This window comes from Neoarius graeffei, chromosome 4 (genome assembly GCF_027579695.1).
Source record: "Neoarius graeffei isolate fNeoGra1 chromosome 4, fNeoGra1.pri, whole genome shotgun sequence".
NCBI classification, from domain to species: Eukaryota; Metazoa; Chordata; class Actinopteri; order Siluriformes; family Ariidae; genus Neoarius; species Neoarius graeffei.
The window spans coordinates 26,648,617-26,675,249 of record NC_083572.1 but is presented as its reverse complement, the minus strand read 5'-3'; the positions used below and the strand labels follow the sequence as shown (position 1 = coordinate 26,675,249).

General features: G+C 43.9%; 1 protein-coding gene across 4 annotated transcripts in view; it reads left to right on the top strand.

The window, feature by feature from the left end:
* The window catches only part of rab22a (RAB22A, member RAS oncogene family), a 205,055-nt gene that overhangs the window by 12,497 nt on the left and 165,925 nt on the right, over positions 1 to 26,633 (top strand). For 3 of the 4 annotated variants that reach the window (XR_009654511.1, XR_009654510.1, XM_060919073.1), the window contains exons 2-3: positions 15,506 to 15,585; positions 16,038 to 16,119. Coding sequence is in view for 1 of the 4 variants with exons in the window: in XM_060919073.1 (XP_060775056.1) it covers positions 15,506 to 15,585; positions 16,038 to 16,119 (162 nt within the window). In the remaining 3 variants the exon portion in view is untranslated. Of the gene's footprint in view, positions 1 to 15,505; positions 15,586 to 16,037; positions 16,120 to 26,633 lie in introns of those variants that run through there. The other variant, XR_009654512.1, reaches the window with a different exon arrangement.

Genomic DNA, 26,633 nt, shown 5'->3' with positions numbered 1-26,633 from the left:
CAAAGGTTCACATACTTTTGCCACTCACAGATATGTAATATTGGATCATTTTCCTTAATAAATAAATGACCAAGTATAATATTTTTGTCTCATTTGTTTAACTGGTTTCTCTTTATCGACTTTTAGGACTTGTGTGAAAATCTGATGATGTTTTAGGTCATATTTATGCCGAAATCTAGAAAATTCTAAAGGGTTCACAAACTTTCAAGCACCACTGTACCTGCAGCAAATCTTTCCCCAAAAAATATATGCCAAAAGAGGAAATGAACTCACGTCTTTGGACTGGTAGCCTGGTGTCATCATTACACCACCTCGCTCTGGAACACTATAATGGGCCAACAGGGTTTTAATTCTGTTTGTTAGCTTGGTGCATGGAGTAGGGCTGAACGATATATCGTTATCATATCTATATCTAGATATGAACATTCAAGATATTAATATCAAAAAACCGACGATATAGATTTCCCCTCCCCGCGCTCGCCCTGCATGTACAGCTCTGGCAGTCACAACAACATAATTTTTACGATTGCCCTTGAATGCACCGCTAAGGCCAGCCAACCACAAACCTTATTTCATGCTTGCTGTGGATCGACAGCTGAAGCCAACCAATGACAAACATGTGAGGGAGACGGAGACTGACGCGCGCACACACTACAGACACAGCAGAGAAATTAAAAAAGAGAAAGAAAATGAGTGCGGAAGATAATGCGGCCGGTGGCGGTGCAGAATCTGACTTGGTGCCAAAACATAAATCATCCTCCGTTATTTGGAGGTATTTTGGATTCAAAAAGGACGATGTTAACCAGAGTGAGGTGTTGTGCAGGTCGTGCTTAGCAAACATTGCGATGAAGCAAGGTAGCACAACAAACATGTTTCACCACCTGAAACAACACCATCGCGTGCTGCACGAAGAGTGTATGACAATGAGAGAAACACCGGGGACTTCTCAGTCATCCCAAAATAAGCCAAAGCAAAGTTTGATTGCTGATGTGTTCAGTAGCGTTACACCGTATGAGTCGACGTCCACCAGACATAAAGAAATTACAGACGCTATAACATACCACATTGCAAAAGACATGGTACCTGTGTACACAGTCTCGAAAGAGGGCTTTAAAAAAATGGTTCGGACGCTGGACAAGCGTTATAAAATACCATCCCGAACACATTTTAATCAAGTGGCCATTCCGAAACTCTGAGTGTAAAATGAATGTTGAATCCGAGCTCCGTGAAATCGATCATTTCGCCACAACCACGGACCTGTGGTGGAGCTGGACAACCGAACCTTACATCAGTTTAACGGTCCATTTTATTACAACAAACTTTGAACTCAAGACCCGCTGTCTGCAGACGTCCTTCTTCCCCGGGGAGCATACAATAAATAACAAATACGGATGCATTTGTTATTTATTGTTAAAGCAGAGCTGCAGTAAAATGTTTGATTTGTAATTTATTTATTCGTAATTTATGTTAATGTTGATGACTGGCAGTGAGTTCTTAAAAATAAAACTGCACTTTCCACATTTTTTGTATTATGATGTTTTTATTTTTCTGAAAAATGCTTGGTTTTCACCGAACCCGTAGTCATATCGTATCGATATCGAGATATCTGGCATGAATATTGAGATATGAAATTTTGTCCATATCGTTCAGCCCTGGCATGGAGTAGTAATAATAAACATCTGTTGATCAGGGTCACATACTTTTGCCACTCACAGATGTGTAATTTTGGATCGTTTTCCTCAATAAATAAATGACCAAGTATAATAATTTTGTCTCATTTGTTTAACTGGGTTCTCTTTATCTACTTTTAGGACTTGAGTGAAAACCTGATGATGATGATGATGATGATTTAGGTCATATTTATGCAGAAATATAGAAAATTCTAAGGGGTTCACAAACTTTCAAGCACCACTGTGTATGTGTGTGTATGTAATGTAATATATATACTAGTGCATCTCAAAAAATTAGAATACCATGAAAAAGTTCCTTTTTTTCATAATTTAATTAAAAATTGTAAACTTTCATATATTCTATATTCATTACATGTAAAGTGAAATATTTAAAGCCTTTTTTGTTTTAATTTTGATGATTATGGCTTATAGCTCATGAAAATCAGAAATTCAGTATCTAAAATTATTAGAATATTCCCTAAGATCAATCAAAAAAAGGATTTACAATACAGAAATGTCCAACTTCTGAAAAGTATATTCATTTATACGCTCAATACTTGGTTGGGGCTCCTTTGCCATGAATTACTGTAACAAGGCGGTGTGGCATGGAGGTAATCAGTCTGTGGCACTGCTGAGGTGTTCTTAAAGCCCAGGTTGCTTTGATAGTGGTCTTCAGCGTATCTGTATTTTTGGGTCGGGTGTTTCTCATCTTTCTCTTGACAATACCCCATAGATTCTCTATGGGGTTCAGGTCAGGCAAGTTGGCTGGCCAATCAAACACAGTAATATCATGGTCAGCAAATCATTTGGTAGTAGTTTTGGCACTGTGGGTAGGTGCTAAGTCCTGCTGGAAAAGGAAATCAGCATCTCCAAAAAGCTCATCAGCAGATGGAAGCATGAAGTGCTCTAAAATCTCCTGGTAGATGGCTGTGCTGACTTTGGACTTGATAAAATGCAGTGGACCAACACCAGCAGATGACATGGCACCCCAAATCATCACGGACTGTGGAAACTTCACACTGGGCTTCAAACACCTTGGATTCTGTGCCTCTCCACTCTTCCTCCAGACTCTAGAACCGTGATTTCCAAATTAAATGCAAAATGTACTTTCATCTGAAAAGAGGACTTTGGACCACTGAGCAACAGTCCATTTCTTTCTGTCCTTAGCCCAGATAAGACACTTCTGACATTTGTCTCTGGCTCAGGAGTAGTTTGATATTAGGAATGCGAAAGTTGTATCCCCTTTCTTGAAGATGTCTGTTCGTGATGGGTCTTGATACACTGACATCAGCCTCAGTCCACTCCTTGTGAAGCTCTCCCAAGTTCTTGAATCAACTTTTCTTGACAATCCTCTCAAGACTGCGGCCATCCCTGTTGCTTGTGCACATTTTCCAGCCACCCTTTTCAGCAATGACCTTTTGTGGCTTACCCTCCTTGTGGAGGGCATCAGTGATCGTCTTCTGGACAACAGTCAAGTCAGCAGTCTTCCCCATGATTGTGGTTGTGTGTACTGAACTAGACCGAGAGATACACTGTGTTCATACTGTTACTCAAACTTGAAATGAAATATTCTAATATTTTGAGGTTTTTTTTATGTTTTTGTACTGTATGCCATACTGATTAAAATAGAAAAATGCTTGAAACATTTTAGTTTATGTGTAATGAGTCTATAATATATAACATTTTCACTTTCTTAAATAACTGATGGAAAGTATTGAACTTTTTCACAATATTCAAATTTTTTGAGATGCACTAGTGTGTGTGTGTGTGTGTGTGTGTGTGTGTGTGTATATATATATATATATATATATATATATATATATACACACACACATATATATATATATGTGTGTGTGTGTGTGTATACATATATATATATATATATATATATATATATATATATATATATATATATATATGTGTATATATATATAAAATGTATATGTGTGGCAGATCACAGAATCCAGGGACACGTCTGCCCGGGGGCATTTTGAGTTATTGACAGATTCAGAAAGTACAGTTTCTAAGCTTTCCAATGATGCCTTCCATGTGGAGATCTGACAATATTTGAAGAATGTGTGGCCTTTTGAAAGTGTATACTTCTTAAAACAGAAAAGGGAGAAAATCGCCCTCAAAGTTTTCCATCTCAGCTACTCTGGGTGTAGGGCGGGCACATAATGGTGCTCATTTGGATGATATTAAGGAAAGCTCTACCCCCTACGAGCTAGCACGATACTACTTTCATGTAAACAAAGATGACCATGTCAATTTTCCTTCCATGAAAAGTATGCCCAACACAATTATGAAGTGCAAAAATAAGTCCTAAAGTATACTTTAACGTTTTGTGGTTGAAAAATTACTCACACCGTAAGAAAGATAGCACGATGATGACGCAACTAACACAACACTAGTTTCATGTAAAGCCTCGGTCACAACCGGCCGTACAGTACGTGCTCCTATGGCCGGTCTACATGCAAAAAACGCAAGAAACACACGGAGAGCGCGCATGAAACGCACGAGAGCGCGCGTGTGATGTGCTGATTTTTGAGCTGCAGACCGGCTGCAGAGGTTCTTTGTCATGTCAAACAAACTCTACGGGCGCTTACGTTTTTTTCAGGTTGCAAGACAAACTTACGGCCAACGCGCGTCTTTCTCCATGAACAAACAAAACGCAGCGATTTGGGAAACGCCAAAAATCACACGGCCAAAAAATCGTACGTCCGGTTGTGACCTAGGCTTACCCAAACCACAACACTCTCCATTACATGCAAAAATAACCACAAAGCCTTAGATTAATAAACTTACCCCATCAGAAAGAGAAACAGAGCCTTGCACACACCAATGCCTCTGTTGGAATGTAATCCTAGAACGGTCCGTGTATCATCCGATCATTCAAGTATTCCATTCAATCTGGAAAACGAGGTTGCGGGTTTTTTTGCTAGAAATGGTTATCTCCGATGTAAATACCGTGTGTCTGTTTGCTTCGCGGTGTTTCAGCTCCTCTGTGCTCTGTTTAGTAACTCATTCCATAGTGAAATTACATGCCTGTATGCAGTTAAGTAGCCATGCGCTCAACTCGCATCATACAGCTGATTCGCGGAAAAAAAAACAAAAGACTTAAATCATCATGTGAATGGCCCATATGGTAATTTACCCACACCCCCCAGCAGGCTACAGTCCTGACAAAAACGAGACAATTTGCAACAAAAAATGTATGCTTTTCCAACAAAACAATCTATTATCTGAAATACTGATTGCATTCTTCAAGATCTCAACTTGCACATGATGGAAAAAAAAATCACAAATTTCGAAAAAAAAATGCTTCTTTTGTGATTATCTCGGATTCGTTTCGGCCGACATGTGTCCCTGGATTCGGTGAGGGGTCATATATATATATATATATATATATATATATATATATATATATATATATATATATATGTTTGTTACGAAGGTAACTATGGATCTGTGAGACTAAGGGATGACCGTCACTATTGTCTAAAAAAGGAATGATCACCTTCATTCTACCTATCACCGAGACCATTATGTCAACAAAGTCATGTCCATGACCTCCGGAAGCAGAACGACTCCCGTTATAAATAGCAGAGATTGCTCCCGGTTCAGTCTCCTACCTTGAGCGCCTCAGGATGGTCCGAGCGACAAGGATAGTGATGGTCATCCCTCGGTCTCACAGATCCATAGCTACCTTCGTAACTTACGATCTGTTTCGACCTCGCTCTGACCGTCACTACGGTCTAAAAAAGGGATGACACATACTAAAAGAGTCACGAGGAACCCAAAATTAATCATTAGAATCTCGCTTGGTCATGGACATGAAGGCGGCGTCGCCGACCGGAGCTGGGCGAGTTGCGTCCACCCTGTAAAATCTGGTAAAAGTGCATGGCGTAGCCCATGAAGCCACTGCATAGATATCGCCTGCTGTCACACCCCTAAGAGCAGCCCAAGACGTAGCTACACTTCTGGTAGAGTGAGCCCTCGTACCTGAAGGGACCGGTATACCCTGAGCCCTGTAAGCATGGGAAATAACCTCCAACAGCCAATAAGACAGCCTCTGTTTGGAAAGCAGCAGCCTGCGCTTCGCCGCCCCATAACAGACAAAAAGTTGAGTGTGTTCTCCTCAAGGACTGTGTATGGGCCAGATAAGCCCTCAAGGCCCTGACTGGGCACAAAGTGAGCAACTTGTCCTGCTCTGCCTGTGAGGCAGAAAAAGGCTGGAACTGGGACACCTCCAGAACCTGGTTGATGGATTGTTGATTAATAACCTTTGGCAGAAAAGCTGGATTTGGCCAAAGCGACATGCCAGTGCCTCCTGCCTCCCACCTTCGGCAGTCGTCGCTAATGGAGAGAGCACACAGCTCTCTGACCTGCTTTGCTGAACAGAGTGCCAAGAGAAAAGCAGTCTTAAGGGACAAAGATTGCAAATCTGTGTCTGAAATAGGCTCATACGGTCCTTCAGGGAGCAATGTTAAGACTGTGGGCAGATCCCAGCTTGGCGCCCGCAAGGTGCGACCCGGACGCAACCAGCGGGGTCCCTTCAAGAACTGGCCGATCAAAGGATGCCTACCCAGGGGTCTGTTGTCTGCGCCTTGGTGAAAGGCTGAAATGGCCAAAGCATAGACCTTTATTGTACTGACTGCCTTGCCTTGATCCAAATGGGACTGCAAGAAGCGTAAAACGTGGCACAGGGCAAGCTACTGGCTCAAGACCCATGCTGGCACACCAATCTGAAAAGATCCTCCATCTGAGTGCATAGCAAGCTCTAGTAGATGGAGCCCTGCCGTTATTGAGAGTGTCTTGAACAGACTCATCTAGCCGCTCAGTGATGGACTCTGCAGGGGCCAAACCCATAGACTTAGGGCACCTGGGTTCGGATACCAGATCCGCCCGTCTGCCTGTGACAGAAGATCCACTCTGCATGGTAACTGCCATGGCTGCCCCATGAGGGAGTACCATTCCGGGCAGTGTGCTGTCTCTGCTGACACAAAGAGATCCACTTGTGCAACACCGTACCGCATCCAGATCTGGCTGATGACGTCCGTGTTCAGTCTCCTTTCTCCCGGGAGTGGCCCCGTCCTGGAGAGAATGTCGGCTGCTCTGTTCTCCACACTCAGGATGTGCACTGCCCTCCGTGAAGAGAGTCGTGGCCATGCCCATGTCAGCAACTCCTCCGCTACCTGGAGGCACCGCCGGGACCTTGTGCCCCCTTGGTGATTCACATGATACACCGCCGAGGTGCTGTCCGTTCTCACAAGAACATTGTTAGTATTGCAACACCGGCAGGAATCTTCGAAGAGCAAGATGGATGGCCTTCAATTCGAGGACGTTTATGTGCTCCAACATCCACGGGGGTTGCCTCCAAGGACGTAGAGCTTGGATGCAAGCCCGAGACACACGCAGCCTCACCTGCCTGTCGTCTTTCGGATGGAAAGTGTTGAACCAGCACTGCAGGGGGCGTGCCCTTAGCAGGCCAAGAGGAATTACTGCTGCTGCCGCGGCCATCAAACCCAGCAGCTTCTGGACTCTGTGAGCCATAACAAGACTGCCCAAGCAGAAATACTTCAGTATTTCAATCAAGCTGTCCACTCTCCATGGAGAGAGAGACGCAGTCATGCCGACTGAGTCGAGGAAGATGCTAAGGAATTCCACCTGTTGGCGGGGTTGCAGGTTGCTCTTCTTGTGGTTGACAGTGAAGCCCAAGGATTGGATGTGGGCCAGAACTGTGTCTGTGTCGCGCACTACCTGCTCTTGGGAGGGAGCACAGATGAATCAATTGTCCAGGTAGGGTAGGATTTTCAGACCTCGAGCCTGGAGGGGGGACAGCGTGGCTGACACCACGTGAGTAAAAACCCTTGGGGCCAGGGAAAGGCCAAAAGGAAGGACCTGGAACTGGAACACCCTGCCCTGGAAGGCAAAGCGCAAGAAGGGCCTGTGTTCTGGGCAGATTGGGACGTGGAAATACGCATCCTTTAGGTCCAGAGATGTGAACCACTCCCCCCTGCCAGATGGACTGTATCACCACTCTTGTGTGGACCATCTTGAAAGGCAGCACCTTGAGGGTTCAAGGGCCTGAGGTCAAGAACAGGCCGATGACCGTCGTCTTTTTTGGGAACAATAAAATACTTGGAGTAGAACCCAGTGAGCTGTGCGCTGTACTTCTGAGATGGCCCCTTTTAGTGGCAGTACTTCTGAGATGGCCCCTTTTAGAAGTAACTCTTGAACCTCCTTGAGTACAGACATCAAAGCCGGGTGTTTTACAGATGTTACCCTGACCCCTGAAAACGTAGGGGGTCGCCGTCGAAATTGCAATAGGTAGTCGCGAGCCACTGTAGCCACGACCCCAGGGTCTGGCGCAGTCCCCTCCCAGGAGGTCTGTGACAGCTGGGAAGGACAATCGACGGGCGACCCAAGACTCCTATGCAGGACCGCTGCTGTGGCCTGCACCCCTGCCTGTGCCCCACTGTAGTCCTCTTCTTCCCCTGAGAGGACTGCAGCGGAGCACAGGCAGGGGTGCAGGCCGCGGCAGCGGTCCTGCATAGGAGTCTTGGGTCGATTGTCCTTCCCAGCTGTCACGGACCTCCTGGGAGGGGACTGCGCCAGACCCTTGGGTCATGGCTACGGTGGCTCGCGACTACCTATTGCAATTTTGACGGCAGCCCCCTATGTTTTCAGGGGTCAGGGTAACATCTGGGGGCGTACTTCGGTCGGGTGCACGAAATCGCCAGTCCTGTGGGGCCACCGGGCTGTTGCCCGCCGGCGGTGGCCGGGTAGGCTGCCACAGCCTATACCTACCCATAGGTGCCCGACTGGCAGTTGAAGCTGACTTACCGCACACACGCTGGACAGCTTCCCTAGATGCCGCAGTGCGCTCAGCGTGATCAAGCACCTCCTGGGATCCTGGGTGAAAGACGTGCCCAGGCGCCACGGGGAGGCTCAGCAGCTCCTGCTTGATGGCTTCCGGCAGGGAGGTTTGTGCCAGCCAAACCTGTCTGCGGCACAGCACCGCAGAGGCCATAGCATCCCCCATGTCTTGTGTCAGCTGGGAGTGGGAAGAAAGAGCTGCGTCCACCAGGGCCCTGGCGTCCTGATCGTCTGGGCTCAGTGTCTTCTGTAGAGCCGCCAGGGTGATGGCTAGAGCATTACCCATTCGGGCCGCTCGTGCCGATGCATTAAAAGAGCGAGTGGCCAGGCGGTCCGTCTTGGCACACTCCTTACGAGGGCAACGTGGATTGGGGAATACATGGACAAGGCCCAGGGACGTCGATGTGGCCATTGATGGCTCAACTGGTGGCATGTCCCCCAGTCCTGTCTCAACCGGGTAACCAGCTGTTGCCAGCTGGCGGCAGCCTGCATGAAACCGGGGGCGTTGTGACGACTTACCCCATGTTGACTTGAGCATTGCTGCGTAATCATCCACCACAGGTATAGGATGTGGTGGGGTAGCACGAGAGGCACCCTCCCAAACTCCTCCCAAAGGAGCTGGGGCAGGTGCAGGCACCTGAAGGCCCAGGACCTTGGCAGCACTCAGCACCCGTGACACCAGGGAGCTGACAGGGGCCTCTTCTGTCCCCGTGGAGCCATCAGCCGGCTCTGCAGAGCCAGAATGCAGGTCTCCCCCGAGGCTGTCCCTACCTGTTGTGTTGTCCGTCACTGTGTGGGGAGCGTAGAGGGATAGCACATCCACATCACCCCACCCATCCTCCTCACCATAGCTCTCAGGCCTGGATGAGAGGGTACCCCCCTGGCTCGGGGGCAGGGAAGTAGATGATGAGCCCTGGTGACCTTCCAGCCTGTCCATCCTCTGTGACAGAGCCTGGAGAACCGAGAGGATCTGGAGCGACTCAGCGTTACCACTCTCTGTCACCGTAGCTGAGGCAGGGCGCTTAGCAGGTCTGGGCGCCTCTCTTTGGGCAGGCCTGTGGGGGGGACTCCTGCTGCTGGTCATGTGAATGCTTGCATTTCTGCTCATATCCATGCTTACTGGAGAGGGACGGCTGGTCGGGGGAGCGTCACCTCTCTCTCCGGCTCTCGCACACATGGCTGCCCACCTGGCTGTCCCGGCACTGTCTTTCCTCCCTGAAGATGTTGCAGGCCATGCTGCAGGGGTTGTCCACATCCTCCAGCACGTGGGCAGCTCCAAGGCACTTTGGACACTCCCTGTGCCCATCTCTGGAACTCATTGAGGCCCTGCAAATCCTGCAGTAGTGGGAAGCCATCATAGCCACACAGAGGCCTAGGCGGTCTGGAGTCCTCCTTGAGTAGTCCACCAAGGTGTTGTGGTGGCCCACACCAGCGCGCGAACACACTTAGCGGGCGCACACTAGCCCCACCGGCTGCAAACAGCGGTATAGGGTATGCCACAGGATCACGATGGTGGCCCGCACCAGCGCACGAATGCACTTAGCGGGCGCACACTAGCTCCACCAGCTGCAAACAGGGGTATAGGGTGTGGCAGAGGAGCACTGTTGCAGTCTGCACCTGATGGAAATAGGAAAAGCACAGCACACAGTATTATGATGGCTCGCACCAGCGCACGAATACACTTAGCAGGCGCACACTAGCCCCACCGGCTGTGAACAGCGGTATAGGGTATGCCACAGGATCACGATGGTGGCCCGCACCAGCGCACGAATGCACTTAGCGGGCACACACTAGCCCCACCAGCTGCGAACAGCGGTATAGGGCGTGGCAGAGGAGGCGTCTCAGAGGAGCACTGTCGTGGCCTGCACCTGAATGCACCTGATGGAAACAGGAAAAACATAGCACACAGTATTATGATGGCCCGCACCAGCGCACGAATGCACTTAGCGGGTGCACACTAGCCCCACAAGCTGCAGACGGGTATAGGGTGTGGCACGGGAATACTGCTGAGGCCTGCACAGCATGCAAACGCACCTAGCAGGCTACACCAGTGAACAACAACAACAAAAAAAAGGCACAACACAATAGCAGGTGCACACCAAAACACAGTATGAAACTCAAATAACAAATCCACTACCGTGGAGATATAGGACAATTCAAACAAATATAGCGCGAGGTGGCCTGTAACAGCAGTCTGACAGGCTCGCACGATTTGCGGCTGCGACAACAGCAATAAAAAACACAAAACCTCGGTATTACGGTGGCCCGCACCAGCGCACAAACGCACTTAGTGGGCTCACACTAAGCCCATGGCTGCGAACAGCGGTATAGACACACAGCGGTAACAAACTCAGATTACCCGTAAATCTAGCGCATATAACGTCAAACAAAAAGGATGCCTGAAAAAAAGCAAGCTTGCAGCCTACCGGCAAATTAAGCTAAGCACATAGCTCAGAAATACACAAACCACAACAATCCTCGGGGACACAAGGCACCCGTACCGTAACGAATTAGTGGAATGTGAAGCAAAGAAATCAGGATTTCTTACCTTACGGGTCTCTTACTTATGGTCTCGTACGAGGCAATCAAGGTGGGAGACTGAACCGGAAGCAATCTCTGCTATTTATAACGTGAGTTGTTCTGCTTCCGGAGGTCATGGACATGACTTTGTTGACATATGGTCTCAGTGATGGTCAGAACGAAGGTGATCATTCCTTTTTTAGACCGTAGTGACTGTCAGAGCGAGGTCAAAACAGAAATAAATAAAATATCTCATCTCATCTCATTATCTCTAGCCGCTTTATGCTTCTACAGGGTCGCAGGCAAGCTGGAGCCTATCCCAGATGACTACGGGCGAAAGGCGGGGTACACCCTGGACAAGTCGCCAGGTCATCACAGGGCTGACACATAGACACAGACAACCATTCACACTCACATTCACACCTACGGTCAATTTAGAGTCACCAGTTAACCTAACCTGCATGTCTTTGGACTGTGGGGGAAACCGGAGCACCCGGAGGAAACCCACGCGGACACGGGGAGAACATGCAAACTCCACACAGAAAGGCCCTCGCCAGCCCCGGGGCTCGAACCCAGGACCTTCTTGCTGTGAGGCGACAGCGCTAACCACTACACCACCGTGCCGCCCTAAATAAAATATATATATATATATATATATATATATACACGCACACATATATATACACACACACACACACACACACATATATATAACATGTGTTTTATTTTTATATATATATATATATATATATATATATATATATATATATATATATATATATATATATAACACGTGTGTGTGTGTGTGTGTATGTGTATACATATATAAAACCCCGATTCCAAAAAAGTTGCGACAAAGTACAAATTGTAAATAAAAATGGAATGCAATAATTTACCAATCTCAAAAACTGATATTGTATTCACAGTAGAACATAGATAACATCAAATGTCGAAAGTGAGACATTTTTTTTTCTCTCCGTGCTTCCACGGAAGACGGTCGCATTTTCTGCTCTCCCTCCTTTTTTCCCTGCTTGTGCTTCTGTGTCTTGTCTCATCTGCTGTACTTTTTGAATAGACTCTCCCTGCATTACTTTCTAAACTAAAAAAAAGCATGGAATTGATAAACTGGTCTCCTAACGAAATTGACAGTTTTCTCAACGAGAAGTTTGGGTTCGGGGGAACCCGTCTGTCCTGCCGGAACGTTTGCGGCTGGTTACACGATGGACGTGTGGAAGCGGTGGCGGGTCGTGTGCCTGGTGATTCTTTCTGTGGAGGACATTGAAGATATCTACCTATTCGGAACCATGATTACAGGACTTTTGCTGATTGGATTAGGCATTGCCCTGGTATATCGAGGAAATCAGACAACAGTGACAGCTGTTCAAAGCCCCACAAAGCTGCCCGATATGATTGGAGTGGTGGGCAAAGCTGTTGGCACTCGGACTTTGGACATTCAGAACTTTAACCACAAAATGGTTGTTATCTCGGAGCAGCTTTCAGCTTTGCAAGGAATACGTTTTTTGGAGATCAATTTGAATAGAATGGACAGGCTGGACAGATATGGACGAGCGGTGTGGACGTGCAAAGACTGCGTCTGGAAAGGCCAAACAATTCATATCTTATCGACATTCGGCTCCCTGAGACAGCACCGGCCTTGGTTCAGGCCATTGCTGAGGCAACATTTCCCCCTGAAGGTCACTGCTGGGAGACACTCTTGCATTCCTTCTCTAACTTTCCGCGGTCGCCATTTTTACCCCCAGTGTGACAAGCGGATGCGTGACCAGCGCCTTCATGGCTGCAGGAGTGGACGGCTGCTTGCTTGCGCTGGATTACCTCCTCCCCTGCCCCCTTACCCCTACCCCTGATTCCCCCCCTCAAGTCCCGTGTTTAAAGTGTACTTGTGTTGTTGTGTGCTTATACAAAGGTTTTTTAAATGTTCCCACACTGTACTCCTGACAGGAGCATAGTGGGGGGGGGGGTTCCGTATCTCTCCTCATGTTGTGTTTCCATTTTATCTTTATCCCTGTCTTCCTGTCCTGTCTACCCTATGGTAATTGTATGTTTTATATGTATGGACAGGTTGACGGCTAATTTTGCTGGTACATGTGACTAGTGACAATAAAGGGCATCATCATCATCATCATTTTGAAATTTCATGCCAAATATTGGTTCATTTGAAATTTCATGACAGCAGCTCATCTCAAAAAAGTTGGGACAGGGGCAATAAGAGGCTGGAAAAGTTAAAGGTACAAAAAAGGAACAGTTGGAGGACTAAATTGCAGCTCATTAGGTCAATTGGCAATAGGTCATTAACATGACTGGGTATAAAAAGAGCATCTTGGAGTGGCAGTGGCTCTCAGAAGTAAAGATGGGAAGAGGATCACCAATCCCCCTAATTCTGCGCCGACAAATAGTGGAGCAATATCAGAAAGGAGTTCGACAGTGTAAAATTGCAAAGAGTTTGAATATATCATCATCTACAGTGCATAATATCATCAAAAGATTCAGAGAATCTGGAAGAATCTCTGTGCGTAAGGGTCAAGGCCGGAAAACCATACTGGGTGCCCGTGATCTTCGGGCCCTTAGACGGCACTGCATCACATACAGGCATGCTTCTGTATTGGAAATCACAAAATGGGCTCAGGAATATTTCCAGAGAACATTTTCTGTGAACACAATTCACCGTGCCATCTGCCGTTGCCAGCTAAAACTCTATAGTTCAAAGAAGAAGCTGTATCTAAACATGATACAGAAGCGCAGACATCTTCTCTGGGCCAAGGCTCATTTAAAATGGACTGTGGCAAAGTGGAAAACTGTTCTGTGGTCAGACGAATCAAAATTTGAAGTTCTTTATGGAAATCAGGGACGCCATGTCATTCGGACTAAAGAGGAGAAGGACAACCCAAGTTGTTATCAGCACTCAGTTCAGAAGCCTGCATCTCTGATGGTATGGGTTGCATTAGTGCATGTGGCATGGGCAGCTTACACATCTGGAAAGACCCCATCAATGCTGAAAGGTATATCCAGGTTCTAGAGCAACATACGGTATGCTCCCATCCAGACGACGTCTCTTTCATGGAAGACCTTGCATTTTCCAACATGAGAATGCCAAACCACATACTGCATCAATGACAGCATCATGGCTGCGTAGAAGAAGGGTCCGTGTACTGAACTGGCCAGCCTGCAGTCCAGATCTTTCACCCATAGAAAACATTTGGCGCATCATAAAACGGAAGATAGGACAAAAAAGACCTAAGACAGTTGAGCAACTAGAATCCTACATTAGACAAGAATGGGTTAACATTCCTATCCCTAAACTTGAGCAACTTGTCTCCTCAGTCCCCAGACGTTTACAGACTGTTGTAAAGAGAAAAGGGGATGTCTCACAGTGGTAAATATGGCCTTGTCCCAACTTTTTTGGGATGTGTTGTTGTCATGAAATTTAAAATCACCTAATTTTTCTCTTTAAATGATACATTTTCTCAGTTTAGGCATTTGATATGTCATCTATGTTCTATTCTTAATAAAATATGGAATTTTGAAACTTCCACATCATTGCATTCCATTTTTATTTACAATTTGTACTTTGTCCCAACTTTTTTGGAATTGGGGTTTTGTGTGTGTGTGTGTGTGTGTGTGTGTGAAATAAATAAATAAATAAATAAATATTATATTATATGTAAGTTGAACATCACTCTCCATCCAGCACCCAGTCACGAAAAGAGGTCATTGTTGAAGAATGGAAAAAGACTGATGTTGCAAAATGTCGCCAACTTGTTCATTCCATGCCTAGAAGACTTGGTGCTGTCATTAAAAATCATGGAGGCCATACAAACGTACATACGTACTAGATGTAGTAATTTTTGTTTTAGGGTGTACTCATTTTTGCACAACCCTAATTTGGAGTAAAACTGAGAAATGTGTAATCTAAGTTATATTATTAAACTTACTTTCATGTTATAAGTTAAACAGATGTTATATTAAACTTTGTCTTTTCAACATTTTGGAAATTGTGTTCATTGAGATATTGTTTAAAATGTTACTTTTCAAAGGGGGTGTACTCATTTATGCTGAGCACTGTGTGTGTGTGTGTGTGTGTGTGTGTGTGTGTGTGTGTGTAACAATGCATTTCATTGTATGAGGAAAAATAAAATTGTGATCTTGAGAAAACACCTCTTCGTTATCACAAGATCATGAGAAAAACATAAATAAAATAACTTTTATCTCAAGAAAAAAAAACTAATTTTGAGAACAAGAAAATTACATGATCTTGAAAACAACTTTTGTTATCTTGATCACAATAAAAAAAAGAAATAACATGGATTTCTGGACGTCTGTAACACTGAGATGCATAGGGCAATGTTTTTTTTTCCTTTCTGACACTTCTGGTTGATTATGTATTTTGTTAGAGTTGACAGTATTTTGTCATGTTTTAGGACACTGGGGTTGGAAAGTCAAGTATTGTGTGCAGATTTGTGGAGGACAGCTTTGATCCCAATATTAATCCTACAATTGGGTAAGCTCTTGTTCACTCATTGAATATTATCTGTGTGTGTGTGTATGTATGTATGTATGTATGTGTGTGTGTGTGTATATATATAATATATGTGTGTGTGTGTGTGTGTGTATATATATATATATATATATATATATATATATATATACGTACGTGTGTGTGTGTATCATGTTGAATATTATCACAAGGTCATGAAAGGAATTTTTTGTTTCTGATATTATAGAATTGTCTTCTATAGCCCCAGGTGAAGTAAACTAGAAGTAAAAAAAAAAGTCAGGATTTCTAAAAAGTGCAGAAAGAAATGTGTACGAGATAAAATACAAGTTTTCAGTAATCAGTTTTTTTATTTAATTCATGCATACATGAGAAGGAATACTGTTAAGAGTGCCTCTATAAGCAGTTTGGTAGCAGTTGTACTGAATAATTATACCACTTTCATGTCTTATTTGCAGTGCGTCATTTATGACGAAGACAGTACAGTACCAAAATGAGCTCCATAAGTTTCTTATTTGGGACACAGCAGGACAAGAAAGGGTAAATGAACACATTTATTAGAATAGCAGTGAAACACAGTCATACAGCATCCTTTTTTTCTGACTGGGAGATATGTTTCTCTGTGCTTTAAGTTACTGTGTGTTGTATTTAGTCTTTACTGGTAAGACAGGATTTTTTTTGTGTCCTGTCTACTTGATTTATGGATCTAGTCTCATGCCATTTGGTATTATTGAATCTATAAATGTTATTTTGAAGTATCTGTTGGTCTATGCTAATTAGTTCTCTTAGTGTTCTACTGAAGAGTAGTTTCAGTCTCTTAAGGTGTGAATTGTTGGCAGGGCTTACTAAGTAATGGCCATTTCCACTGCATGGTACCACTTCAACTCTACTTGCCTTTTTTGGTTTTCCTTTGGGTCAAAGTTGTGGAACCTGGTACCCAGTACTTTTTTTTGGTATCTCCTCCATCGAAGTTCCAAGCGAGCTGAGGTGATATTGAAAGGTGATGTGAAAACACTGCAGACTACTGATTGGTCAGAGAGAATTATCACTATCACTGTGTCATCACTGTGCACCGGTTGTCCTGAACAAATCCCCCATTTTTAAATAAAATTCACTGATTGTGCGTATTTTCACTGTTCACACACATGTTTATGTCTGTGCACGTGAAAGTGTTATGTCAAGCTTGACGTTGCCACAATTCATCACGTTTCTAATGTATTTTGTTAAAACAAAAACCAGTGTAAAAAGTGTTGTCCTGACAGTTTGGCTATGTAATAGCAGGGCTCGAAATTCGTATAGTTTTTCACCAGCCAGCCGGACTAGTTACCTTCCAAATCAACTAGCCAAAATTTGTTCATGTATGAATTTTACTTCTGTCAAAAATAACACAAGAGAGTAGTTACCATTGTTCATGACTAATGTGCATTTATTTCAAGAACCAGAGTATTTTGATCAGGGGTGAAAGTAACTTTTATTTCTTGCTGGTACTATTATTTTAAGTCATAGTGCGCGCGCTGAAAAATACACCTAATTTATTTTTCTCTCCGTGCTTCCATGGAAGGCGGTTGCATTTTCTGCTGTCCCTCTCCCTCCTTTTTTTCCCTGCTTGTGCTTCTGTGTTTTGTCTCATCTGCTGTACTTTTTGAATAGACTCTCCCTGCATTACTTTCTAAACTAAAAAAAAAGCATGGAATTGATAAACTGGTCTCCTAACGAAATTGACACAGTTTTCTCGACGAGAAGTTTGGGTTCGGGGGAACCTGTCTGTCCTGCCAGAACGTTTGCGGCTGGTTACACGATGGACGCGTGGGAGCGGTGGCGGGTCGTGTGCCTGGTGATTCTTTCTGTGGAGGACATTGACGATATCTACCTATTCGGAACCATGATTACAGGACTTTTGCTGATTGGATTAGGCATTGCCCTGGTATATCGAGGAAATCAGACAACGGTGACAGCTGTTCAAAGCCCCACAAAGCTGCCTGATATGATTGGAGTGGTGGGCAAAGCTGTTGGCACTCGGACTGTGGACATTCAGAACTTTAACCACAAAATGGTTGTTATCTCGGAGCAGCTTTCAGCTTTGCAAGGAATACGTTTTCTGGAGATCAATTTGAATAGAATGGATGGAATGGACAGATATGGACGAGCGGTGTGGGCGTGCAAAGACTGCGTCTGGAAATACCAAACAATTCATATCTTATCGACATTCGGCGCCCTGAGACAGCACCGGCCTTGGTTCAGGCCATTGCTGAGGCAACATTTCCCCCTGAAGGTCACTGCCGGGAGACACTCACATTCCTTCTCTAACTCACCGTGGTTGCCATTTTTACCCCCAGTGTGACAAGCAGGTGTGTGACCAGCACCTTCATGGCTGCAGGAGTGGACGGCTGCTTGCTTGCACTGGATTACCTCCTCCCCTTCCCCCCTACCCCTCACCCCCTTACCCCTTACCCATGATTCCCCCCCTCAAGTCCTGTGTTTAAAGTGTACTTGTGTTGTTGTGTGCTTATGTGCAAAGGTTTTTAAATGTTCCCACACTGTACTCCTGACAGGAGCATAGTGGGGGGGGTGTTCTTTTTTTTCCCTTATCTCTCCTCATGTTGTGTTTCCTTTTTATCTTTATCCCTGTCTTCCTGTCCTGTCTACCCTATGTCAATTGTATGTTGTATATGTACGGACAGGTTGACGGCTAATTTTGCTGGTACATGTGACTAGTGACAATAAAGGGCATCATCATTATTATTTATTATTGTCTAACAGTCACACACAGTCGTGCTCTCGCGCTCCCTCACGCACTCAGTCATATGCACGATGCAGACATTAATGTTTCGCATGCACGCTCTTGCTTGCTTGCTCTAGATTCCGGGAGATATTCTCCAATTTGCGGGCATCAGGGAGCCACTATCAATATGCGGGAGACTCCCGGAACTTCCGGGAGACTTGGGATGTCTGTTACGGTATATGCTTGCGCAGTAGTAAAAAAACCGACAGCCTGACCGTCCTGCCAATAAACACACAGATTAACAAAGACACGGCACACGCTTAATATGTGGCGGCTTTAGTTGGTGTGTCTGAATCTTCGCTTCATATATATTTTTTATTTTCAACTAGCCAGCCGGGCTGGCTAGTGACAGGAATTACTCGCCAAATGACAAATTAAGTCGCCTTGGGTGACCGGACCACTGCGAATTTCGAGCCCTGTAATAGTAATGACACAAAAAGAGCCATCAGTTTTCAAGCAGCAAAAAAGCCCTGCTTTGAAAGTTTGTGAACCCTTTAGAATTTTCTATAATTCTGCATAAATATGACCTAAAACATCATCAGATTTTTGCACAAGTCCTAAAAGTAGATAAAGAGAACCCAGTTAAACTAATGAGACAAAAATATTACACTTGGTCATTTATTTATTGAGGAAAATGATCCAATATTACATATCTGTGAGTGGCAAAAGTATGTGAATCTCTAGGATTAGCAGTTCATTTGAAGGTGAAATTAGTGTCAGGTGTTTTCAATCAATGGGATGACAATCAGGTGTGAGTGGGCACCCTGTTTTAATTTGAAGAACAGGAATCTATCAAACTCTGATCTTCACAACACGTTTGTGGAAGTGTATCATGGCACGAACAAAGGAGATTTCTGAGGACCTCAGAAAAAGCATTGTTGATGCTCATCAGGCTGGAAAAGGTTACAAAACCATTTCTAAAGAGTTTGGACTCCACCAATCCATGGTCAGACAGATTGTGTACAAATGGAGGAGATTCAAGACCATTGTTACCCTCCCCAGGAGTGGTCGACCAACAAAGATCACTCCAAGGCCAAGGTGTGTAATAGTCGGCGAGGTCACAAAGGACCCCAAAGTAACTTTTAAACAACTGAAGGCCTCTCTCACATTGGCTAATGTTAATGTTCATGAGTTCCACCATCAGGAGAACACTGAACAACAACAGTGTGCGTGACAGGGTTGCAAGGAGAAAGCCACTGCTCTCCAAAAAGAACATTTGCTGCTCATCTGCAGTTTGCTAAAGATCAAGCACGACGGGATTTATTATAGTTCCATATATAAATCGGTCTAGTAAATCCCTTCGTGTTAATTTGCATTGATATGTGTACTCGATGTGAATGTACAGGTCATGAGAAATAATTATAAAAAATCTTGAGTTATTTGATTCACTTTTGCAACGACAATGCTAGCTGGACACGCCGGATTACAGCGACTACGCTAAGCTAAGCTAACCGGGGTGTTTCTAGATCAGGGCAATGGCTGGGTCAGCTACAAAACGCTTTGGCTCACTCATCCAACTCTAGGGATTGCAGGGACTGACTCAATTTCACCTGGGGGTGGCGTACTCCTTTAATAGCCATTGTATGAAGTCTTAAATTTTGTGGCTTTTTTTTCTGTGTGAATCAACAATTTCCCAGAGTTTGTGTGTGAAAAGTTTGTGGGAATTAACTTATTTCTATTGCAAGTCTTACCCTGAGTTGTTAAAGTTCTGTCAGACCCTTCTTCTGTTACATGGACAAGCCACAGTAGAGGTAGGATTCTTGATCAACAAGGAGGTTGAAACCTGCAACATCTTTGAGGAATTGGTGGAGGCTCAAAGAAAGATTGATCTGCAACCAGATCGGTGTCTATGGAGGTGTTCTGAAGCTCTGACCAGAGAGCTTCTGGCTTCAGCAGCCTCTGCAAGATCAAAGTGCAGGATTTACCTGGAAGAACAGCAAAAGAAGAGGGAGGGTGCCACACAGGTCCTTAAAGGTCATAGGCAAGGGTCAGAGGTGGAACGTAGAATATCAACTTTATTTTCTAGAAGAACGACCCAAAAAGCGAATTCAATCTTCCTGGTGTCTAATTTGCACCCTAAAATTTAATAAAATGGTTAACGTGTACTGGTTTGCGGAAGTTCCGAAGGTTTGTTTACATCTCACTTATGCACACTTTTACCGCCAGGGGACAGTTATCATGACATCATTCAAGGAAAACAGACTGGGAGCAGTTCTGTGTTTACTTGTGAACTGAGAACAAGTGTATGGACTTTGGTCGTGAGAGGTTGTGTAAAATGTCTGATAGCGATTTTGAAGTAGGAACTCCTCCAAATTGAATATCGAGAGGTGAAACCATATATGTATGAACCTATGGCCGTTGTGAAGCAATCGGTGAATGTTGCTCACTGGTTTGACCGTGCAGCCTTGGAATCGGACAGCGACTCAGCCGACTCTGATCGCGGTGACCCCGGACCCCAACAAGACTCGCGCCCAAATGATTTATCCTGGTAGTTATGATAAATTCTTACTTTCGTTGTAATACTAAATACAGTGGCAGACATTGAATTTGTTCCCCGTTTCCGTGACTGGCCCTCAGCAGGCCCTTAGCCATCCCCTGACTGGTTCGTGACTGTCTGCCGATTGGTCCGTGCAGATAATTTATCTCCCACAATGACGTAGTCAATGCAGTCCTGACTGGTGACGCCCCTAATTAGCTTGTGTGAAAACCAGCTGCTATCCCTCATTTTTCCACGGGGAGGAGCAGTGATTGTCCGTTTCACAAAGCAGGTTTATCAAACGCTGAGAACAGCTGATTTCAGTTAGTTAATTCAACCCGGAGGACTTTCACCGGGAGTTAAAAAGCCATAAGATTTTAATGCGCTCATACAGCGAGTTTGAATATGTTTATATATAATTGAAATAAAAGATAGATTGATTGATTGAAGTGCGCATGCTCTCTACATAAACACTGTCTAGTGCAGCATGGATAGGAATAAATAAATAAATAAATACAGCCTCCGCTACTGTCTAGTCCCAGAGAGGCTCGGCGTAGGCCACTGATGAAACTATTTGGCTGTCCTACTACTAGGCAACTCCTTGTCTCAATACTAGGCCTTTTGTAGTAGTAGTAATAATGATATTTGCCTACTGAAAAGTGATCAGGTGAAAAGTTGAAGCCGCAGCAAGACCTTTGCTATTAAGCCTTTTGTAGGTTAAACAGGCTTCGGCAGAAAACGTCCTGGAAAGGCTGTGTTTTTCTTTGGTTTGATTAGTCTACGATTTAATCTTTAAACATTATGGTTTCAGCAGTTCGCTTAAACATTGGAGGCTGCGGAGTCGGGCTGCAAGATTTCCCGACACTTGTTTAAGATGACAAACTTCATAGTAAGGAGAAAATAATTCCACAGTATTTACTGCCTCGTCAGTCTCAAAAATTAATAGTGAAGGACCAACGCGAATTAAGTCCCAAAAAAACATCTTGTAGGCCTATATTTTACATTTTCAAAAAAGTCCGGAATTGGAAGTCGGTCAGTGGAGTGTAATGAAGTGTCTCATTCACTAAGCACAAAAGGTCGGAAAACAGTGGAGAAAACAGCGATTGCTTAAATAGGCTACTAATGTTTTACATTAGTAATTTAATGTATGTGACAAATAAATTCATTGATTAAATAGATAAAGAAGCGAATACTCCGAAGCTCAAAATTCAGGAAAGTGGCTCCGGTGTCGCAAGTGCACAAGAAGAGTTATTTGAAAGTTAATCTAATGAATTTGTGCGTGCGCGTGCGATTTCATGAAGAACCGGGACAATTGGCATTCGGTGAAAGATTCACACCTATGACTCATTATATTCGCGCGCGCCCTCTCACCCACTGTTGCTTCGTTTTCCCGATTTACACGCGTGTCTGAAGATGGAGTTTTCAGAAATCTCCACTCTGCCCCGAGTTTGTGAAAGTAGCTCTTTTCAGTGACTGAAACCTCCGTATAGGTGTGAATGAGAGGTGCAACCGAATAAATAAACATGCGTCTTTTTTATCCGGCTACATGTAGGCTATCACTGCGCAAAGCCTCTAATGCTGAAATGGTAGTAATATTTGTTAAAATAATAGTAGGCTAATTTCCACATTAATCGGTAAAATGGCACAAGGGATGTGATGGGGGGGGGTGGCTGTTTTATAAGGGGAATGATTTGAGATTTTTATTTCAGAAGGGGGATGCCTCCTCCCACAACTCGAGTACTGCGTATAAGGCCACCGGACAGGCCCTTCAATTTCCATCACTAGAGCGCGTCAAATTACTTTCGGTTTTGCCAGCATGGACGCGCTTCTTTTAAATGAAGGCACAGATGTGTCAGACATCGACAAAACGGTAAAGAATAAGTGGAGATGGGCTTGGCTAAATGAAATGGGCGATAATGGCAAGCCATTTAGTTCATGGTGCAAAAAGATGAAAATGGCAGGTGTGTGCTTTTGTGTAGTTTGCCATAAAAAAAGTCTATGGAAGCAAGGGCAAGAAACTAGATGTTTTTGGCTTCACTGCGAAGAAGCAGAAAAAGTGAACTTTCACTTTACTTTTCTTGCAAGTTCTTTCTGTTCCACTCTTTTGAAAGCATAGTTAAAGTTCGACTGCACTTGCACTTTTCTCTTAACCACTGTTGTGCATTACTAAAGTATTGTTGAAATAAATTTGCACTTTGCGCTGAAAACTTGATGTTTCATCATTTATAGCCAGTAATGACAATGGTAAAGTCTTGCCTTAGCCTTAGTCATTGTTAAAATTATGTAAATGTACTATAAGTAGGGGCCGAGGGGATAATGGACAACACGGCGTGTAAAATTTGCCGCATCGCTGATGTGGTAGGGGCCAACGACATGGAGCTTTTTTTTCAGTCAGATGATTTTTTTTTTTTGCTTTAATCCATGAGTGCAGACATCCCAAGTCTCCCGGGAGTTCCGTGAGTCTCCCGCATATTGATAGTGGCTCCCTGATGCCCGCAAATTGGAGAATATCTCCCGGAATCTAGAGCAAGTGAGCAAGAGCGTGCACACGAAACATTAATGTCTGCATCGCGCATATGACGGAGTGCGCGAGGGAGCCTGTGTGTGTGCCTGTTCATGTAGCGCATGCTCGACAAAAAGCATCCTGATTGGTTTACAGACATCCAAACTCATTTAGAACAGTGTAGAAATGAGCAGGAGAAAAACAGGGAGGGCTCGGAAAATGACTACAGGCCGGAATCGAACCCGGGTCCCCGGATTTATGGTGTGGCACCTTATACACCTGAGCCACAAAGTCCTGCTGGTATTGCTTTTAAATAGCCTACTTAAATCCTTAAAATGAGTCATGTAACGCATGTCTTCTGTGATCTGATCTCCAATGGTGAAATAAACCGGTTGTGATATGAGTACAGTCTGTTATTTTAGAAGATAAATTTAATATATAATTTAATATATAGCCTATAATGAAAAATAATATTTTATAATATAATATCACGACATATTACTGTCTGTAACTGTTCGTCACTAAAGCGTTTTCTAGGATCATAATGTCTGATATCTCATTATCTCTAGCCGCTTTATCCTGTTCTACAGGGTCGCAGGCAAGCTGGAGCCTATCCCAGCTGACTACGGGCGAAAGGCGGGGTACACCCTGGACAAGTCGCCAGGTCATCACAGGGCTGACACATAGACACAGACAACCATTCACACTCACTTTAGAGTCACCAGTTAACCTAACCTGCATGTTTTTGGAGTGTGGGGGAAACCGGAGCACCCGGAGGAAACCCACGCGGACACAGGGAGAACAGGCGAACTCCACACAGAAAGGCCCTCGTCGGCCGCTGGGCTCGAACCCAGGACCTTCTTGCTGTGAGGCGACAGTGCTAACCACTACACCACTGTGCCACCATGTCTGATGATATTATTTTTTATTACATATTAATATTACAACATCACTTTTAGCGATTTTAACAAAAGGTCTGCAAACATGTTTTTTTTCTCAAGACCACATTTACACCGTAATGTAATCATATGAAAAATACCATTACAGACTGGTGGAGCAGCGTGCTGAAAATAATATGTATTTGGTCCAAGGTGTGGGTTTTTTTCATATGTCGCTGGCTCTTTTGCCAGTAGCGCATCACTTGCGCAGGTCTGGGGTTACCCTGCAATTTTCTGGTTGTTCTATTATTATTAGGCTACCGCATAAAAGCGGTCACATTGTGTGCTCAATACCTGTATACAGCGCTGAAATAAACATTTTGCAATGAATAAGAAGTGTTTTGAGTTAACAGCATGTTTTTAACACTAGAAGGCCCAAAGTGCAGACTTTAGTCTGCAATGAAATCCCCCCCCAAATTTGTGAATAAGTCTAACGTACCATTACCTGCCTCCCATTGTTGTGTAAAGAAGCCTAATTATTGTGTTACCTGAGAAATAGCCTCTTTGTTTCTAACCCTAACCAGACTTCGTCACAACCAAGGCAACCAAGAAGGATCAGTTCTAACCCTAACCCCAAATCCTGGCTCTAACCCCAACCTGAGCTCACCCCTAACCCAACCCCTAGCCTTAGCCCCTAGCCCAAAACCTAGCCTCAAATAATGTGGCAAATGTACCGTAGGAAAGACTCACCATGGGAATGTGGAAACTAATAGATGGGACAACTCTATGCTACATTTCTGTGCTTTGTATAGCCTCCATGTGTAGTGAGTCTGCTTTTCTTAGTGTGAAATAAATGTTTATTTTCTTCCTGAAGTTATACCGTCTGTAGTTTTTCCAAGCTGAAATTGTGTTTTTTGGGGCACTCAGTCCTCTGACCTCTGACATTGTAAGCTTGGCAGAGTAAATTGTCACTGAAATTAGGGTGTAACCTAAAACCAAATTACCATTCATGAATAGCAACCTCAGTGGGGGGTGGAGTGGCTGTTCACAATACAATGGAGACAGTTAGCACCTTGAGAGGAATACACAATTTTTGCAGAGAGGAGGGGGCATGCAGCAGAAGTGGGCCTTTTCACATACTGTACGGTAACACATTATCAACAAAGAAAGAAAAAACACAATACGAAGGATCAGGAAAAGAACCACAGTGCTGTGATTAGTTGGGCTATCAATGACTGACAGAGCCCCGGCACGTAACTAAGCATTATAAAGTTAAAAAATATTATTTTTATTGAAAAAACAAGAATGTAATGATTTCCAAACTTTCTAAAATGATTTTACCTAACGCAATTTTCTGCTTTAATCCACATTTGCTGGTGTTGAGCGTTTTTTTTTTTTGCTTCTCAAAATCATCTCATCACAGATCACTCGCTGCTGTGTGCGAGCTTCCCTGCCCCCATTTGTTGAAAATCTTCTGTAGATGTCGGAGTTTTATATTGATTTATTATTATTGTTAATACTTAAACGTGATAAATCTGGTTATTAGGAACAAAGGAGGGCATAGTGGGAAATGATACGGTAACTGTCTCTTGTCGGTTCAAATACGATACTGTTTTGTGATTACACTGTACCGGTTAATAAAAATAGACAGGCATGAACCTCTCTACTGTCTCTTATTACACTAAAGAAAGGGCCTGGCCGAGTCATTGCACATTACTGAAAAAAAGAAAGAACGAATGATACACGGATTGTGTATCATTCGTTCTTTCCATTTTTAATTGGCAATCAAAAAATGAAAAAAAAAATTGTTTTTCATTTCAATTTTAGGCTCATATAAAAAAAATGAAAAACTAGTCATTTTTTCATTTTTTTGTGTTAAAAACAAATAACAAAATAACCAGTCACTTTTTCATTTTTTGATTTTTGATTGCCATTTGAAAATAGAAAGAACGAATGATACACTGATTCATGTCCTCTAATAAAATGCAAAGTTGGTCTGACACAATATGTTGAAAGCGACAAAATGAATGCCATGTTGTTATTGTTATCATTATTTATTATTACTATCAGTGGTCGAGTTGTAAAATCAAACCAGGGGGGATGGTGAAATTTTTAGTCGCGTGTCGACCCATCGGTCGGTCCGTCGGTGGGAAACTGGTTTGCTTTTAGGAGGGTTTGCATACAACGTAGGTCTGTGGACCTTGTTCATTTACCAGACATACAGTATTTTGTGCTGATAAAGTGTGTAGTACACACTGTGTACCGTTTTTATTGTTGTAAAAAACATAATACACTGGTATTTTACTGTAAAACATGCACAGTGTGGATGTCGTGTCATATTTAGTCAGTCTCCTGGCTGACATACCTACCACATTCTCCATATTAGGGTGAAATGCAGATGACAAATTTGAAGTG